Here is an 18328-nt window from a genome sequence, read left to right as displayed (position 1 = left end):
ATGTACCAAAAAAGTTAGGACATCTTTTACTTTGTCAAATCAGTTATTTAACGGTTGAATGATTTTCATTCCATTACCGGAAGTTGATTTTTAGCCCCCTGAACAGAAATCAAAAATTAGCATTTTTAATAAAATTATTGACAATATTTTGGGTTTTTAAGGTTTTGTACCTGTTAATCATAAGTCTTGTACTAAAAGTCCGGAAAAATATCCTTCTTTCTTTTCTGGATGTGATGCCTGTATTTCCTCAAAGTAACTGAAAGCACGCATTTTCATTGCTAATGTTGGAAATTCTCAAAATAAAGAAAAGCCAAAGCTACAGATGCAAATAAACACTACATAACGACTTTTCGGGCCCATATGTTTCAAAAGCTTGAATGACAGTTCCTTGACCGGAAGTCTCAGGGTTAATACACTACGCCAAGTTAGAGAAAATTCGACCTCAGTATCTGAAAAACAGGCATTTAAAGATGCACAAAAATATTTATTTCGCTCAGGTTAAGACATTGATAAACCTACTGCATGATAGAATTCGGGCTGTGTTTGTTGTACCTGGCGGACTAGGACGTTTTAATTGAATGGTCAGAAGGGGGGATGTTTTAAAAGTTATGTGTTACTTTCTAAGGTCTAAAGATAACATTTAAAGTTTTGAGCAGCGAGGGATATTTTTCTGGCTAGCAATTACTGCGACACGGGATCCCAATTTGAATTAAGGGCTGATCTCCATGTCCCGCAGTGGGAGTCGAATCCACGAAGTAAGGATGGACTCCGTCATGTCCGTGACTCCAGAGCAAACCCGCTGCGTCAAATGGCGACTGGTAAATAAGATAAAATGTAAGAATTTGTGTAAAATGATATGGAAATTATTAACGTATATTCAGTTGATTTTTCACAATATATGAACATGTATCTTAATACATAAATTTATTTTTTTTTACTACAAAGTAAAGTGTTATGAATTCTAACTCTGATCTAAAGTTTTCACTACTCATAAGTACATTTTTCATCAAAAAACATAGCAAACTTCAAAGAGATATATGCATAAACTAGAGCCGAGCTTGTTGCAAAGCAACGAGTAGGTCTCCGTGGGAGCTGCGGTCAGGGAGAAATTACCTGGAGTCAAGGTCATGTCACATTCTAATGTTAAAGCAATCTTTTAAGGATAGATATCTTCTTATGATGTTTTACAATTTAAAAAATGATAGTAAAGCAATGTTTGTGACATTGACCTTGTCAAAATGACCTTGTGTTACACCATGACACACGCTGGTGATGAGCATATCCAATTTGTGTGCTACCGTATTGACAGATTCATACGTTTTTTCAGACAATGCATCCAGCCAAAACATCTTATCCTAAATGACCCTGATTCAAGGCCATGACACACTCTGCATGATTTAAGCAATACCTTTTCTTGATAGGCTTTGTCACAGCTAATATACATGTGTAATACCAGGTATGAAAGTGCTACCCTTTCTCTGTAAAAAGTTATGGTCAATTTTAAGCAATGTTTAAATTTTGGAAAAGCAGGTTAAACTTCAAAGTCGAAGTTCATAATATACTAGTGTTTGAAAAGATTTTATCACAGGTAACGTACATATGATTTTTGTGTAATATGAAAGCCTTATCTCTTCTCATTCAAAAGTTATGACCGAGATTAAAATTGTGATAAGAAAGTCAAGCCTCAAGGTCACGGAGTTAAAAATCAGTGTATTTAGAAAAGAGTTGTCTCAGATAATATACAGGGATAAAAAAAAGCCCTATCTCTTCTCATTCAAAGGTATGACTATTGTTAATGTTTTTTAAAAGCAGGTCAAACTTCAAGGTCAAGGGGTCAAAACTCATACTATAGTGAATTTTGAAAGGCCTTGTCACAGGTAATATACGTTTATAAATGGAAGCTTTCGAAAGTTATTGTCAATTTAAAGTAATGTTTTTTAAGTAGGTCAAGCTTCAGGATCAAGGTCACAGGGTAAAAAATCACAGTATATTTGAAAATCTCATTTCACAAGTCCTATTTCAACTCATTCAAAAGTTATTATCAAGTTTAAAGTTCTTGTGACACATGAACAGACTGGCTGACGAATAAGTTTTAATGTACCCTAAAAAATAAGTACATGTAATTTGAAGAAATTGAGAAATATGAATAATTAAAAAAAGAAGAAAATATAGGAATATAAATTATGTTACCTTCAAGAGATTTCTTTAATTACGAATACATATTATCCAAGTACATGCATTATATGTACGTTGCGAATTCAAGACGCGGAGACCGGTCCTTTCGATGAGAGCATATACGCAACGGTTTCGGTACAAGTAGGTGCTGTCATAAAAAGGATTAATGTCGCCTGATTCCACCTCTGAATTTAAAAATTCTGTCTTTGCCCTGCTAGTGATTTATATTGTTTGACTTGTCTTTTGGGCTGAAATATTGTCCATTTTCTCCGTATATCTTCGTATGCTCAAAGGCCGTCAGTACCACGTACATCGTACATTGTATAGATGTCTAGACTTTCACTTGCTGCAGAAGTTTAGCTATATTGTCAGGCAAGAGAACTACAGTGCCATTGAAAAAATATATGTTAATTGTGCACAAATAAATACGCTGAAGCTATATTCAATATCCGTGTTTTTCAACTGCTGCAATCTAAAAATATTACTTACCGTGTATCTCTAGCACATTCCTTCAATTTTTTAACAACAAAACATTCCTTACAACCATTTTTAATAGTCCTCCTGAGGTATATCGTCTAATTATGTCGCTACCCGAACGAAGTCGGGGACGGCATATTGCGATTGTACCCATGTTTTTGTTGTCCAGGCTGTTTCTCGGAGATGGTTGGGACAATATTCCTGAACTTTCCTCAAAGGACGATCACTGGTTGTAGTTGTGTTGTGTGGTCATTCAGTTTCAAAATGGCTGCCGTTACCATGGAAAACTGCAAAAAGCGACGAATTTTTTCCGCGAGTGCAACATTTGTCATGAAACTTTTGTAATCTTTAATTCAATTTTAAACCCAGTATGCCGGCTTCTTGCATCCATTTAGGGATTAGATGATGGTCAAAATTAAAAGATGGGTTAGCTGGTAATAAAAATCAATTATAAAAATTTTGGGAATCAACATTTAAGCGTATGTATCCAAGGAAACAAAATATTTTTCAGATTTTTATCCATATATTTTCTGCTTATTTCCATAGCAACGTTCTATTTAAAGAATCTGATTTGAACTTTTTTAAATGGGAAATTTATTACCACACAAACACCATAAAAAATTTATCGTCAATTATGAGGAAATGTGCTTTTTAGCTCACTTGAGCCTTCGGCTCAGGTGAGCTTTTCTGATCACATTTTGTCCGGCGTGTCTGTAAACTTTTAACATTTTCGACTTCTTCTCGAGAACCACGAAACCAATTTCAATCAAACTTGCCACAAAGTCTTTTTGGGTAAAGGGGATTCAAGTTTATAAAAATGAAGGGCCACACATTATTTTAAGGGGAGATAATTAAAAATTAGTGAAAAATTAATGGCATCTTTTAAAAATCTTCTCAAGAACCACTTTACTGTGTCAGGAAAGATGAAGCAAACATTCTCATGTATTGTAGATTCAAGTTCGTTCAAATTATGACCCCTGGGGGTAGGTGGGGCCACAATGGATGATCAAAGTTTAAGAAAGGAATATATAGGGAAAATCTTTAAAAATCTCCTCCTCATTAACTACTGAGCCAGGAAAGATAAAATTTATTTGAGAACATCGTCAGGTAGTGTATATTCAAGTTTATTCAAATCATGACCCCTGGGGATAGGGCGGGACCACATAGGACGATCGAAATTTTACATAGGAATATATAGGTAAATCTTTAAAAATCATCTTCTCAAGAACCACTTTGGCAGGAAAGATGAAACTTATGTGGAAACATCCTCATGTAGTGTAGATTCAAGTTTGATCAAATCATGAACTTCGGACGTAGGCTGGGGTCACAATGGCCGATCAAAAATTTACATAGGAATAAATGCATTTACTATTTTGATTTTTGCTTGTTCCTACCCACAGTGCTCAGGTGAGCGATGTGGGCCATGGCCTCTTGTTTAAAAGATAGGATTAAATTTAAACATACAGAGTGAAAATTCAAAGGTTCTCTGTGGTATAAAAATCGTGGCAACCATTGCCAACCAAAATAAAATATAATTTGTTTTGGTGTATGGTTAAATGCTCTTTTTTCTATTATTTGGTCACATTTCAACCTATAATTGCTCTTGATAATTATGTGACTGTATGACTTTTAAAAATTCAATGATAATTTTATTTTACTTTTGAATACTTTGTTACCATAATAACATATAAAACAGTTGATTTACCAAACATGTTTAACATGCATTTAAGACATCAGGCCTTCAACTTTAGGAAACAATCATTAACAATTGTTTGCTTTGTCGCAAATGTTAAGTATGGCCATAATATGTTAAAAAGACAATTTTTCAGAATTTAAGACATGTTACCATAGTAACTATAACACATAGCAACCATGTTTTGCGCGATTTTATTTAAGGGTATTTCATTCTTTTATCATAGAGAGTTTGGAGAAATTCTAAGACTATGCGTGCCACACCTCTGATGTTTTGGAGCATCGGGTTTGCTCTTCTCCTATTTTGTATTGTTTTATGGACTTTTCATCTTGAATACTCTTCGTTATCTCCAAATGTTTCAGTCCTAAAATAATGTTCAAGTTATTGCAGAGAACGGCTTTTAATTTAGTCCTTAGCTGACATTAACTTGCTTGTATTAAGAAATACAAAAGCCATGTTATTATAACAAAATATTCCGAAAGAATCTTTCGTATCTAGTAGACTGAAAGTTGATTATATTTCATCTCATTAGGATACGTATAAACACCCCAATAAATTAATTGTTTTCCTTCAGATAGAGCAGAATAAGGAGCATCTAGTGAGATACTAAAAGATCGTCTCATATCGCCACTTCCGACCAAACCGGAAGTAGTCAGAAAATGTATAGTATTGACTGTATCGAAAAGCTATTGAAAGATTTTTGTTACAAGATCCGTCCAGGCATTTATATTATCCATCGGCATCCCTTCCGGTCAAATCGGGAGTAGCTAGAAATGGCTTAGTCTTACAGTTATCACACAAGATTTAAGGGTTCGGCTATAAAGGATCAAAGTAACTGTACACGCTTTTAAATTAATTTATACTGACATCATTTCTGGTCAAACTGGACGGAAGATCTACTCGTTGTTTTGCAACTAGCTCGGCTCTAGTTATTATTAATATTCTTATTTTTTCGACAAATTTTGTGCACGCGATAACTGGAGAACTATTCTTTAGTTTTTTGTCAAGCTTTCAGGAATAATGCGCTAAAATTACATGCCATTGTTACATTTTGAAGAATTCAGGAATAAATCGCTTCTGATTCCAATGTAGACCTTTGGATCAGGCCGAATAAACTAGGCCCCGTGTCGCAGTAGGTGCAGACACGAAATGGGAAGATCCCTCCCTGCTCAACAGCCCTAAGTTCCGAGTACAGGACAAAATTTGCAGCTCTCCACCGGCAAGTGGTGGCGTCGCCATTTGAGTGAAAAATTCTCGAGAGGAACGTTAAACAATGTACAATCAATCAATTCAGTTCCAAGTTATGGACACTTTTCTAATTTTAAAATAAAATTTTTCGCTTCGGTATCTAAAGAATGACTAAATATATGAACTGAAGACTTATTGGAGAAGAGAGGGCATGATCTTTATTTGTTGTCCACGTCTATTGTCATTAATATCACCACCTTCACCGATTATTAACCGCTTATAACTACGCTGTATAACAATATTCTTTTAGCTTTATGCGAAATTTATCGATGGAGTTTCTTTTCTACCATCAGTATATAAATCAGGTCTGAATCTAACCTAAAAAAAAGAAGCTGATACCAAACCAAACAGCTTGAAACATATATTTTAGTTGTTTTGGATAGCCGTGTCAGTCCTCTAGCTAATAAAATTACGTAGGAGAAAGAATCTTATCTATTTTAATGCAGGACCACAATGAAACAATCTCTATGCTAATTGTGTTATCATGGATAAATAAAGGTTATATTTTATTTTTACAGAATGGTCATAGTGACTAGGGTGAGTGGTTTGACCCATTGGCGTTACTATTTTGGTTGTTTTCATATTTTTACAGCAATCTATACAGGTATATGTCGAAATGGAAGACAAGGGTTGATTCCAGACCCATCTAATTGTGCAAGATATTACAACTGCTCCATAGATGTTACCAACCCTTCGTCTCAGGAATGTCCTTACCCATCCCTATTTTCTATTCTTCAAAGGGCCTGTGTCAATTTTGAAGTTGTCCAATGTGGGGTCAGATATGAACCACAGGCACCTTGTAAGTTATAATTTTCACATTCATGAAGTCTCAAAAATTTCAGTTCAGCTATTATCGAATTTATATGAAAAAAAAAATATTTCGCAATAAAGTTTTAGATAATATTACTTTACAGGTGAATATCAACAGAATCTTTGCTCATATTCTGATCCAAAATGTTTGTCTTGTCCATCACGACTTCCTAGTTGTATTGGGCATCTTGATGGGGAGAGGGCCTTCCCAGGTCATCGCTGGACAGCCTGGTATATTGAATGCTTCAAAAATCGAACAATTAGAGTTGGCAATTGTGGAAGAGGAGTTTTTGATCCAATTCATGGGGACTGTGTTGCAGATGTGGACAAAAGTAATAAAAGACCCTTACTTTCAAAGATTTTGCTAACAGAAATTGAAAGTTGCATTCAGTAAATTTATCTAAAAGCAGTTGAAAGAAAGTTTATTTCTCTGGAATTCAGTTATAAGTTAAATACACTTACTTTTTAAAAAGCTATAGGGGAACATTCTTGTTTATCAGTTTTAAGGTCATTGAACTTAAATTTCAGGTAACATTAACAGATACTGTGAATTTCATCCACATGCAATTGTTCCATACCCTGAAAACTGTGGGCAATATTTTGATTGTCGAATGAGGGATACAATGCTTGGAAGTTACATTCATGAATGCACTTATCCACAACTATTTGATAAAAACTCCATGAAGTGTGCAAGTCCAGATTCTGTTTCCTGTTTCAATCAATATATACCTGTTAAACCATGTGAGTGTTCAAATCGGGTATTATTTTCTTCAAACAAAGCTGGAACACTTTGGTTTTGCTGTTTCTTCTTCTATTTATTATGTATCCTGCAAATGAGGTTAAGGTGGTGTATTGGAATCAGAATGTCTGTCTGTCTGTAGATAGTATTTTGTCATCAGACATGTTATCAGAGACAATCGTATTGAAAAATAATTCACGGTGATCTATTTTTGAAACTTTATGGTTATATTGAAATATTTTAAGTATTAAATAAATGGCAACATTGATAGTAATTCGGTTCTAGCTTGAAAATACGGATTTATACCGGTATTTAATTACTGTCTTTTCAAAATGTAGGATTATATCCCTCATGCATTGCTCTGATCCTTTGTCGTATTTAGCTTCAGTCTGTGTCACCATTTTTTCAGCATCTCCTCCAATTTTTTTTTATAAGGCATTGAACCTGAGTTAACTCAGGTGACCTATTGCTATCTGTTTTTGTCCCTCGTCGTCCGTCGTGTGATAACATTTGAACATTTTTAGCTTCTTCTCTGAAACCGCTGAACCAATTTTGACCGATTTCGGTAGAAAACATCTATGGGTGAAGGGAAACCAAATTATGAATTTCATTGTCCCTCTCCCCCTAGGGCCTGGGGTCAAAGCTAGGGCGGGGCTATACAGATTATATAGATGGTTTCCCTTTGACTTATTTTGCCTCGGAGTTATTCCCCTTTGCCCGCCATCTTGTAGAAAAAAAACTGAATTTTCCTCTTTGAGCAACCAATTTTAAACATGCATGCCAGAAATATATGGGGAAAAATATTGACAATCTCAAGATTATGATTTTATCTTTATCTCAATAACCAGCATAACATAATAATAAAGGGATCTGGGTATATTGCCTTACAGCATGGCGACCATGGGGAATAACTCTTGCTAAAATTACCCCAATGGAAAACCATCTATAATGAAAATGAATGATTTTGAAAATGTTCTTTTCTGCTCTTGGGCATTCAATAAACTAATCATGTGCATCAAATAATGAAGTTGAATATGGCTGCCTCTTCTAAAATTGTGAATTTCGTGGCCCCAGGCTCAAGGGTTCTAGTGTTAGGGCGGGGCTATATAGATTATATACATGTAGTGAAAATGAATTATTTCTTTGATTACTGATTAATTTAGACTCATCAAATTTTGTCCGTTCTGGCATTTTGAGTTCTCAAAGTATATTAACTAAAACGAAGGTCAAAATGACACACTTTTTGAATTCAAGGCATTATCTAGATATAAAGAATTCTAAGAGACTTCAAATAGAGATAAGTTGCACAATTTATCAAAAGTACAATTCAGGGCCCTTGGGTCTCTTGTATTTTTAGGTCACCAGAGTAAACTCAGGTGACCTATTGCTATCTGTTTTCGTCCGTCGTCGTGCGTCGTTCGTCGTGCGTTAACATTTGAAGATTTTTAGCTTCTTCTCTGAAACCACTGAACCAATTTCAACCAAATTTGGCATATAGCATCTATGGGTGAAGGGGAACAAAAATTGTGAATTTCATGATCTCATGATCCCTGCCCCCCCCCCCCCCGGGGCCTGGGGGGTGGGGCAAAAACCACTAAAATTAGTGCAATCTTTAAAATTCTTCTGTACTCCTGGACATCAAGCAGTCAAACTGTTGGTATGATTGTAATCAGCATTAAGTCCTCTACCAAAATTATGAAATTCATGGCCCCAGGGTCAGGGGTTCTAGTGCTAGGGCGGGGCTAAACAGGTTATATAGTGAAAATGCATTATTACTTTGAAAATCTTCTTCTCTGCTCCTGGGCATTAAATAACCTAACTAAGTACATAATTATGTTGAATAAGATTGCCTCTTCCAAAATTGTGAATTTCATGGCCCCAGGGTCAGGGATTCTGGTGTTAGGGTGGGGCTCTGTTGATTATTGATTGAAAATGCATAAATTCTTTAAAAAATCTTCTCCTGTGCTTCTGGGTATAAAACCACTGAATTATGTACATAGTTATGATGAGGAAGGATGCTTCTTCCTAATTTGTGAATTTCATGACCCCTGGGTCAGGGGTTCTGGTGTTAGGGCAGGGCTCTATAATGATTTTATTGTGAAAACACATGAATTCTTTGGAAATATTTTCCTTTGCTCCTTGGTATAATGCCAATGATCTAAGTATATATATATGATGAAGAAAGATGCCTCTTCCAAAATGGTTAATTTCAGGGCCCCTGCATTAGGGGTACTGCGGGGGGGGGGGGGGGGTACATAGTCTGAAAATAAAGTAATACTTTGAAATCCGTTCTTTGATATTAATCACCCATTTCTGATGAAATGAAATTTATAAAATTTATAAAATTTTAAAATATGTGGCCCCAGGGTCAGTGGTTCCTTTGGGTTGGTGTGCACAACTGGTGGTTATAAAGTGGAAATGCATTTTCTTTCTGTTACTCTGATCTCCCTGTGGGTATTAAGTAACCAAATTAAGCATGCTAAATGTATAGTTATGATAAACAATGGTGCCTCTTTCAAAATTGTGAATTTCAAGGCATTTGGTTTAAAATAGTCAAACCAAATCCAGTTGCTGGAAAGTTGTTACAAGTTACTCAGGTGACCTATAAGGCCCGTGGGCCTCTTGTATTTTTTTCTAACTTTATCTTGTCTTATAAAGGTGACTATGCCCTGAGTAAATGTAGGACACCTGATTGTATTCCATGCGAGGAACGCTATTCTCTATGCAAGGACAGGGAAGATGGTGCCAATGTTATGTCCGGAGAAGAAGTCTCCAGTAGATTTGTTGTGTGTAAAAATGGCATGGCTACTGGAATCATGTTTTGTCCTGATGGAGAAATATTCAGTTCTCAAGAAAAGAAATGTCAAAAAAGTAACCAACGTGAGTGTTTGTTTAATAAACCCTCTCTCTTTCTTTCAAAAAGTGTTGTTGATAAGTACCCAGTAAAGGGGTTAACAGTCAAACATAATGAGTGTCAGTTTGTAAAACTACTATTCGGTTACATGTACATGATGATGTACTTGGATAAGAGTTACTACTTAAATAAAGGTTATAATAATTGTTTAAGTGTGTAAGATACACAATTACCTTACTTTATTATCCATTATATAACAGCTGGGTAAAGTACATGTACCTTATATGGAGATATAGTAATAGCGCATGCAAACTTGTGTCCTCGTTTGGAGTTACACTGTGAGTTAGTGCTAATAGACATGACGTAATTTGCATGGACCGGAATGCTGTAGGGTGCTCAACCTTGCGGAGCTCTTGTTTCCTGTTAGACTTAATGTAGTGGCTACAAATTTGATTTTTAGCGACAACGATATTTACATGGACAAACAACCAAGATTCTAGCTTTGATATGAGACAGGGATCTTTAAGTTTTAAAAAATCAGACGGAATAATTATTGAATTTTGCATCAAGCCGTCGTAGGCTGAAACAAAAACCGATTCTGACGAAGAATTTACATTTTAAAACACCTAACAGCCAGGGCCGCGGATACTACAAATTAAATACATGTGCATATTTCCCTGTTACACAACCTACTAAATATGGGGGGGGGGGGGGGAGAGGGATCACCAACATGCACATAGAGGAATGCCATTTTCATATATTTTCAATATCCTGAATAGTTAGTTGATAATTATTGCAACAGGACCTTTATGACTTATGACTTTATAGAATTCATGTAATTGGCAATGTTCTCGTTAAGACAAAATTCTTTTGTATGTCTAAATTTGATAATCAATTGTTACCAGTTAACAATCAGCAGCGGCAATATTTTGATTTTAATTTTACTTCAAAATTACCACAAGATATATTTTAAAGTTTTGCAAAAATCGGGTCATTTCAATAAAAGTAATTCAAACATAGTTTTGTACAATTGAGAAATCGTGCGATTTATATCCAGTAGACCGTACCGATATTACAATTATGGTCAGCGGCATTCCATTCTCTGAAAACAAGAACCTCACTAAAATATTAATAATGATCTTATTCGTGCGCTTTTAGAAGAGGTTTCCTTCACGGTGGATATTATAGCGGCGACACGGCTTCCAAACAGATTTAGCAATCGCCCTGGTCTCATCAAAATGAGCTTCAGACATAAAGATGAGAAAGTATTGGTCCTGCGAAACTAAAGGAAATTAAAAGAAACCGAAGAGTACAAATCAGTCTTCATTAGATGTACATGTAGCAAATCGTATTTGGACGTTTAATTGAAATGAACGCAGGGGTCATAGACTCATAGTACAGCCTTCATTAGAAGTAGCATATTGTATTTGGACGTTTAATTGAAATGAACGCACGGGTTATAGTTAAGAACATACCATAGGGAAAGTTGTTTCGTGTCGACGAATATGGTCGTATCAAACCCAAACTACCTCATGTTATACAAGCTGCAGACCAACCATCCCAACCGGATTCGCTCACTTGATGAATTAGGATAATTCATACAGGCCGAGATACAGACTGATAAGTTGAAAACTGTGATTTGTGCATAAACACTTCTCAATGTCTAAATTTGTATGTCACAAATCTTTTATAAAAGATATCAATGATGTATATCTGTGAAGACAAACAGTTCATTGAACATATAGATAATGTATAATTTGAGATCACGTGATGTATGTTAAAGCTAGTCTTTCTATGTTACATAAAGGTCCAAAGGGTCATGGGTGTTATATATATATATATATATATATATATATATATATATATAATTTAAGAAAAATCCAGTGTTTTGGTACAGTAAAATATATCATGTTACAAATCAATTCTGATTTAAAGAATGTTGATTATATATATATATATATATATATATATATATATATATATATATATATATATATATATATATATATATATATATATGTTGTGACGTCACAGTGGTTATGGCCCGAAAACAAAGCGTTTCAAAAGTCGTGAAATGTGTTTTTTCTTTAATATCTTAGTTAGCTGTCACTTGTGCATAGATTTTTCCGCTCGTTCCAAATGTCCCTGGATCGAAAGATCCCGGGGGTGTTTTGCTTTTGTCCTGTCTGTCTGTTTTCTGTCTGTCTGTTGTCTTTGTGACAAGACCTTTTAGCTGGTATAAATATTTTTGACCTTGACCTAAAATTTTGACCCATTTTTAAAAACACATAAGACGAAGGATATGGAGATAACGAACAGTATTCAATCTCGAAGTCCATAAAACTAATACAAAATAAGAGCAGAGCAAACCCGGACCTCCGAAACATCAGAGGTGGGATCAGAGCCCTGGAAGAGTGACCATCCCCTGCTCACCGGTCACACCCGTCGTGTGCTCCTTGTCATGATCAGGAAATAACGGAAAAATCCGTCGTCAATCCAGTGTATAAATAATAGACTAAGAATTGGTATGAAAAACGGTCAGCATTTGACTCAATGATAAATTGTATTTGCTGACAAGGTCATTGTATCGAAAATAGAACTTACGAAAGGATGACTTTAAACGAGACTGCTGATATATATTTGTTTCATCAACTTGCTTGTCAATAATTTACCTCGTTTTAGAAATTATTCATACGTAGACCATGCTCCTGCGTATCGAATCACATACAAAGAAAGTTGAAATTTTTTGATCCTCGAAAATGGAAGACACGATTTTAATTTTTTCTATGATTATTTTTTATTAAAGTAACATACATGTATTTATACTGGTATATCAAATACATCACCATCTATAAGAGAATTAATTCGTTAGCAATTTATCTAGTGTATATGTTCAATTACTATATTTTAATTATATTTTAAACCAACAAATTTGCTGGACATTCTACAAAAGCAACCAGGATACATGTTAACCTAGAAGGAGATTCAGGTCTCAAAAGTGATCGCATTGCGCACGTTGTTTTATGCTAGGAATTTTAAAAGAAAAATAACATGTATTGACCACTTCAATAATAAAACGATAATTGGATTCAAATATTAACTGCAAAGAAGTAGTCTAAGACCAAACACACACTTTACGTTTAGCAATCATGATTAGAGCGTCTGCTCTACAGTCGCAGAGTAAGGAGTTAATCCCTAAGTCGCGGGTTCGAATCACGTTGTGAGACGTGAAGACCAGTCCTTCGTAGGAGACCGTATAAACCGAGGCCCCGTGTCGCAGAAGGTGCTGGCAAGAAAAAGATCCCTTTCTGCTCAATGGCCCCGAGTGCCGAATATAGGACAAAATTTGCAGCTCTCCACAGGTCTCCATATGAGTGAAAAAGTCTCGAGAGGGACGTTACACAACAATCAAAGAAACAAACATTCCAATCACTTTAGCCTTGACGGCTGTTTGATTTAATAAGCCTTTTGAAGACTGATCTTTGTTGAGATGGCCTGGAAGCAATAATTCTGAATGATCATTTAGTTGTCAAACAGAGAGACTGATGAAATTGTTTGATGCAGACATAAAAGAAGTTCTAACTATTTTTCGTATAAAATTCGACCCCCGATAATCGAAAATGATAGCTGAGATCCCAAAAATATCTTAAATAATTTATCTACCCTTAATAGTAGTTTTAGCTCACCTGAGCTAAAAGCTTAAGTGTGCTTTCTTGGTCATCCGACATCAACCCGCTCGTCAGCCCGTCCGTCTGTAAATTTTTCACTTTTTCAACTTCTCAAGAAATAATGGCTCAATCTTGACCGAAAATGGTACAAAATATCATTGAGTGAAGGGAAGTTTAAACTAAACTAAACTGAAGGAAAACGCCTCCATCCAAAGGGGAGATAATTAAAAAGTGACAAAAATAGGGTAGTGTCATAAAAAACCTACTGGGCCAAAAAAGCAGAAACTTAAGTGAAAGCATCCTGAAGTGGTGTAAACTTAAAATAATTCAAATTTTGAACCCTGTCGGTTGGGCGGGGCCACAAAAGGGAATCCAAGTTTCACATTGACATATACAGGAATATCTTTAAAAATCTTCTTCTACAGAGCCACCGGGCTAGAAAAGTTGTAAACTTATGTTGAAGCATCGTAGGATAGTTTTAATTTTAATTCGTTCTATGCATGTCCCAAGGGTGTATTTTGGGGCCACAATAGGGAATCCAAGTTTAACATCGAAATATATAGGTTGAAATCTTTAAAAAATTTTCTCTACAATTCACTCGGCCAAAATTGCTGAAACTTATGTGGATGCATCTTGGGTAGTGTGGTTCTAAATGATACAAATAATAGCCCCCAGGGTCAGGTTGGGGCCACATTGAGTATTACAAAGGGGGAAATTTGGTGGTAGTTTTGGTACATTAATACCATAACATTTATGAAAATGTTACATGTAAGGCCCATATATTTACATCTTATTGCATGTAATGTGTTTGCCTTCCTATGTAAGATGTAAAGAGATTTAATTATACTGATTATTTTTCAGAAATTCTGTTTGAAATATGTAGAGCGCATCCAAACATTGTACGCCCAAATCCTTATGATTGTGCCCAGTTCATTGACTGTAGCAAATCACGTCCTGGTCATGTGATTGAAGAGTACATCAAGGAATGTCCCTACCCATATCTTTTCTCCACTGACACGCTTGAATGCCAGGAGTACAACAAAGTCACATGTAGTATCAGAAAAGAGCCTAGAGCACCATGTAAGTTTCTTATATTCACAATAACAAAGTAAAAATTTGGTAAAATATGAGGTTTGTTAAAAAGTTCATGAACTGATGCAATAAAATCAATATTTTTTGAAAGAGAAATGTCAAATTATGCACACTTTAAAACCATTCTAATTTAATCATCAAATTTTGAATAAGTTTCATTTGTAATAATAAGCTTTGATTTAGTTTGATTGTAATAAAAGAATATGAGGCAAAGGCGCATATTGAGAAACCAGTTAGATTCGTGGGGGTCAATGTTCTTGGATAAGCAAAATTTTGTTGGTTCATGGACACATAACTCCTTTGGTAGCTCATATTTTTATAACATTCAGTGAATAAATATATTGAAAATGATTGTAGGGACATAACTTAATTACCAAAGTTACCCTCGAAATACACGAACATTGTATTTACTGCCACCCGGTAAATTCAAAATTTACAACATGACAACATGATAGTTCACGATAGTTTTTGCTAGTCGTTATAAAAGATTTTATTGCAAAGGCTTCTCGATATATCGCTTGGAACGAAAAAGGGTTACAGACGGATGGTTATACAGACTGGCGGACAGACAGACCGAAATTAATACCCTCCACTTTCAGTGAAAGCGGGGAAATATTATGGAATAAACGTAAATTACATTTGCTTCATTTCTAATAAGAAATAGCAAATGTAATTTAGGGTAAGAGGCAGCTCATAGAAAAACATAATTTAGGGTGTATTGGTCCATTACCCTTCCTCATCTAATGCTATTACGTGTAATTATGTTTATTAGTCCCATACCGGTGTCTGTCTGTCCGTCCGTCCGTCCGTCTGTCAGTCTGTCCTACTTTGTTTTCCGCACTTTTTTTCTAAACGCTTGCAGATATTTAACTGGACTTTGGTATGTGAATGTATCTAGATGATTTACAGATCAAGTTTGAATGTCGTTTCGCTTCATTGACTTTTGACAAAATGATGTCATTTTTTAATTTTTCATAACCGTTTGATTAAGATCGGGTTCATGATGTGTTACAACGCACTTTGAAAAATTACGCACTTTGAAAAAAAATTTCAAAGTGCGTTAAAATTTGGGACCAAGCTAACGCACTTTGAAAAAAATATTTTTTTTTCAAAGTGCGTTAATATCGACCATATTAACGCACTTTGAAAAAAATGTAAAGATTGATCAATATTCCTTCAAATAATCGGTATGATAAAAAACAGATCCTGGTTTGATAACTTTTTTTATGATAAAGTCACTGTAGGACCTGAGATATTGACGTTTTAAATATTTAAGGTTTTGATAAAATAAAAGGGAAAATTAAAAAAAAAAGAGTGACGATTGTTTAAGTTCATTAATTCGTTTCTTCTTCTTTTTTTTAATTCTAGTCTAGTAAGTAGATGCTAAAGGTGTATAGGGGGCACTAACAGAAGACAGCTTCAAGCAACTTAGCATTTATCATAATAAAAAGGGGCCAATTTGATTGTTCAAAACTATGAAAATTCTTTTTCTCTCATACGTTTTACTGTACTTAAAAAATTATAGTTTTCATCTGTTTTAATTAACTCATTTATTATTGAAAGTTTTCAACTTCATACCAGTTAGGTAAATACATAATTATATGAATGCTTTGAGTATAGCATAGACATCGAGACTGGGCGAAGGGCCAGGGGAGGGGATGGGGGGCTAAGCCCCCACCAATTTTGGAAAGATATATACATCGTATAAGCATTGAAAATGCAGCGTACCCTTTCTAGGTTTATTGCTTTTCAAAGTACGTTAAAATTTGGGACCAAGCTTTTGAAAAAAATACTTCTTTTTCAAAGTCCCCTCCCCCGTTTTTACCGACACCTATGTATTGGAAAGATAAAGATTTTAGACTGAGGGATCTTATAGCCTTCTTCTCCTCTTTTCGACGGGAGTAAATCAATTCATTTTTGAGGTTAGGGTTAGGCTTAGTTTTTTGAAAGATAAATAGCAAATAAAATCTTTCCATGACTTAAATATGATTTGTTTTTTTTCAAAGTGCGCTAAGTGTCTCCATGGTAAAATATATTGATGTAGACTCTTAACGCACTTTGAAAAATTTTTTGGACCAACTCAACGCACTTTGAAAAAATTTTTCAAAGTGCGTTGAGTTGGTCCAAAATTTAACGCACTTTGAAAAAATTTTTCAAAGTGCGTTGATTTTGTCCCAAAAATTACGCACTTTGAAAAAAATTTTTCAAAGTGCGTAATTTTTTCAAAGTGCGTTGCCACAATGATGCGTTAGCTTCCGATGGTCGACATAAATATGAAGCGAGAAAAAGACGTTGGAAAAATGAGTTGAATTTTAGTCTTAATGTGGATTATTTTTAAATTAGGTGAATACCAACAGAATTTGTGTACAGGAAAGGGGAAAAATTGCAAGCCCTGCAAAGAGAGACTTCCTAGCTGTATTGGACTTCCTAATGGTTTGAATCCAGTCATGGAGTTCTTGTGGGAGAAAAATTACATTGTTTGTAAAGACAACAGAACTCTAAATGTGAAAACATGTTCTGAAGGTGTGTTTGATCCATACAACAGGAAGTGTATGAATAGTGAGTACCACATTTCATCTTTAAGTGTCATAAATTTTGGCGTCAGGTACCGGTATACGGTTTATAAAAACAGCAAATTATACTGAACCGCAAAAGAAACACAACAAACAGTAATCTTGAAATATTTGAATTTTTTATCTAATGATTTTCAAAAAAGAATACAATAAGGCTAAACTCTTTTCAAATCATCAGAAATTAAATAAAAATGTTCAAAGATTATCATTTAACTTTAGAAAGTACAATATGACTTTAAAAACGCCCCTCCCAGACATTCAATTAAAGCGCGCAAGACAGCCCTACACAACAGTTGCAGCTTAATTTCTACGATGCCAGTAGGTTCATCAATATAGAGATCTGAGCGAAGGAACCTTCCTCAATAATATATATTTTTTTCCAAGATTTTGCCCTTGATGATTTACTACTTTAAAATGTTTACTCACAAAAAATTGAGGTACCTTACCAGGCATTTGTGCGAGATACCAGAGGGTGACATTTCTATAATCCTTTAGGGAAAACACTTAGTTTGTTAAAATCACATTTTTAGTGTTTCCAATTTTTAAAAAAAGATTAGAAACCAGTTTAGAAATCAGAAAGTAATTAAACTTTTGCATATTTTTCATATTTTATGAAGATATAGAAAACAGATATTTGAGGAACGTATCGTCTGACCTTAAACGTTCCTCAAATATCTGTTTTCTATGCCTGTTTTTCAGACAGTTAGGTCGAATTTTCTCTAACCTAGCGCAGTGTAGAAACACTTGAACTACCGGTCATTAATTTAATGTATTTCATACGTAAGAGTCTGTTAAGGTGCAGGCACGTAGCAAGAGGGGGAGGGCTGCCCCCCCCCCACACACACACACACTTTTTTCCCCCAGCTATACATATACTATAGGAAATATTCATTGAAAGGTTGGTTGGCCCCCCAGCTTTTAGTGATGGAAGGTATTGGCATTGAAAAAAAGTTGGCCTCAACTACACACCCCACCCCCACCACTAAATAGGATTTTTGA

General features: G+C 35.0%; 1 protein-coding gene across 2 annotated transcripts in view; it reads left to right on the top strand.

Moving 5' to 3' along the window:
• Nucleotides 1-9928: 9928 nt before the first annotated feature.
• Nucleotides 9929-18328, top strand: part of LOC134276051 (uncharacterized) — a 97688-nt gene continuing 89288 nt past the window's right edge. For both annotated transcript variants that reach the window (XM_062758331.1, XM_062758330.1), the window contains exons 1-3: nucleotides 9929-10022; nucleotides 14526-14744; nucleotides 17100-17315. In XM_062758331.1, coding sequence (XP_062614315.1) covers nucleotides 9944-10022; nucleotides 14526-14744; nucleotides 17100-17315 — 514 coding nt within the window. In that variant the 5' untranslated portion in view covers nucleotides 9929-9943. The remainder of the gene's footprint in view (nucleotides 10023-14525; nucleotides 14745-17099; nucleotides 17316-18328) is intronic.

Source organism: Saccostrea cucullata, unplaced genomic scaffold (genome assembly GCF_032062105.1).
Source record: "Saccostrea cucullata isolate Sc308-1 unplaced genomic scaffold, CSIRO_AGI_Scuc_v1 ctg1318, whole genome shotgun sequence".
Taxonomy (NCBI): Eukaryota; Metazoa; Mollusca; class Bivalvia; order Ostreida; family Ostreidae; genus Saccostrea; species Saccostrea cuccullata.
This window is presented reverse-complemented; position numbering and strand designations above follow the sequence as displayed.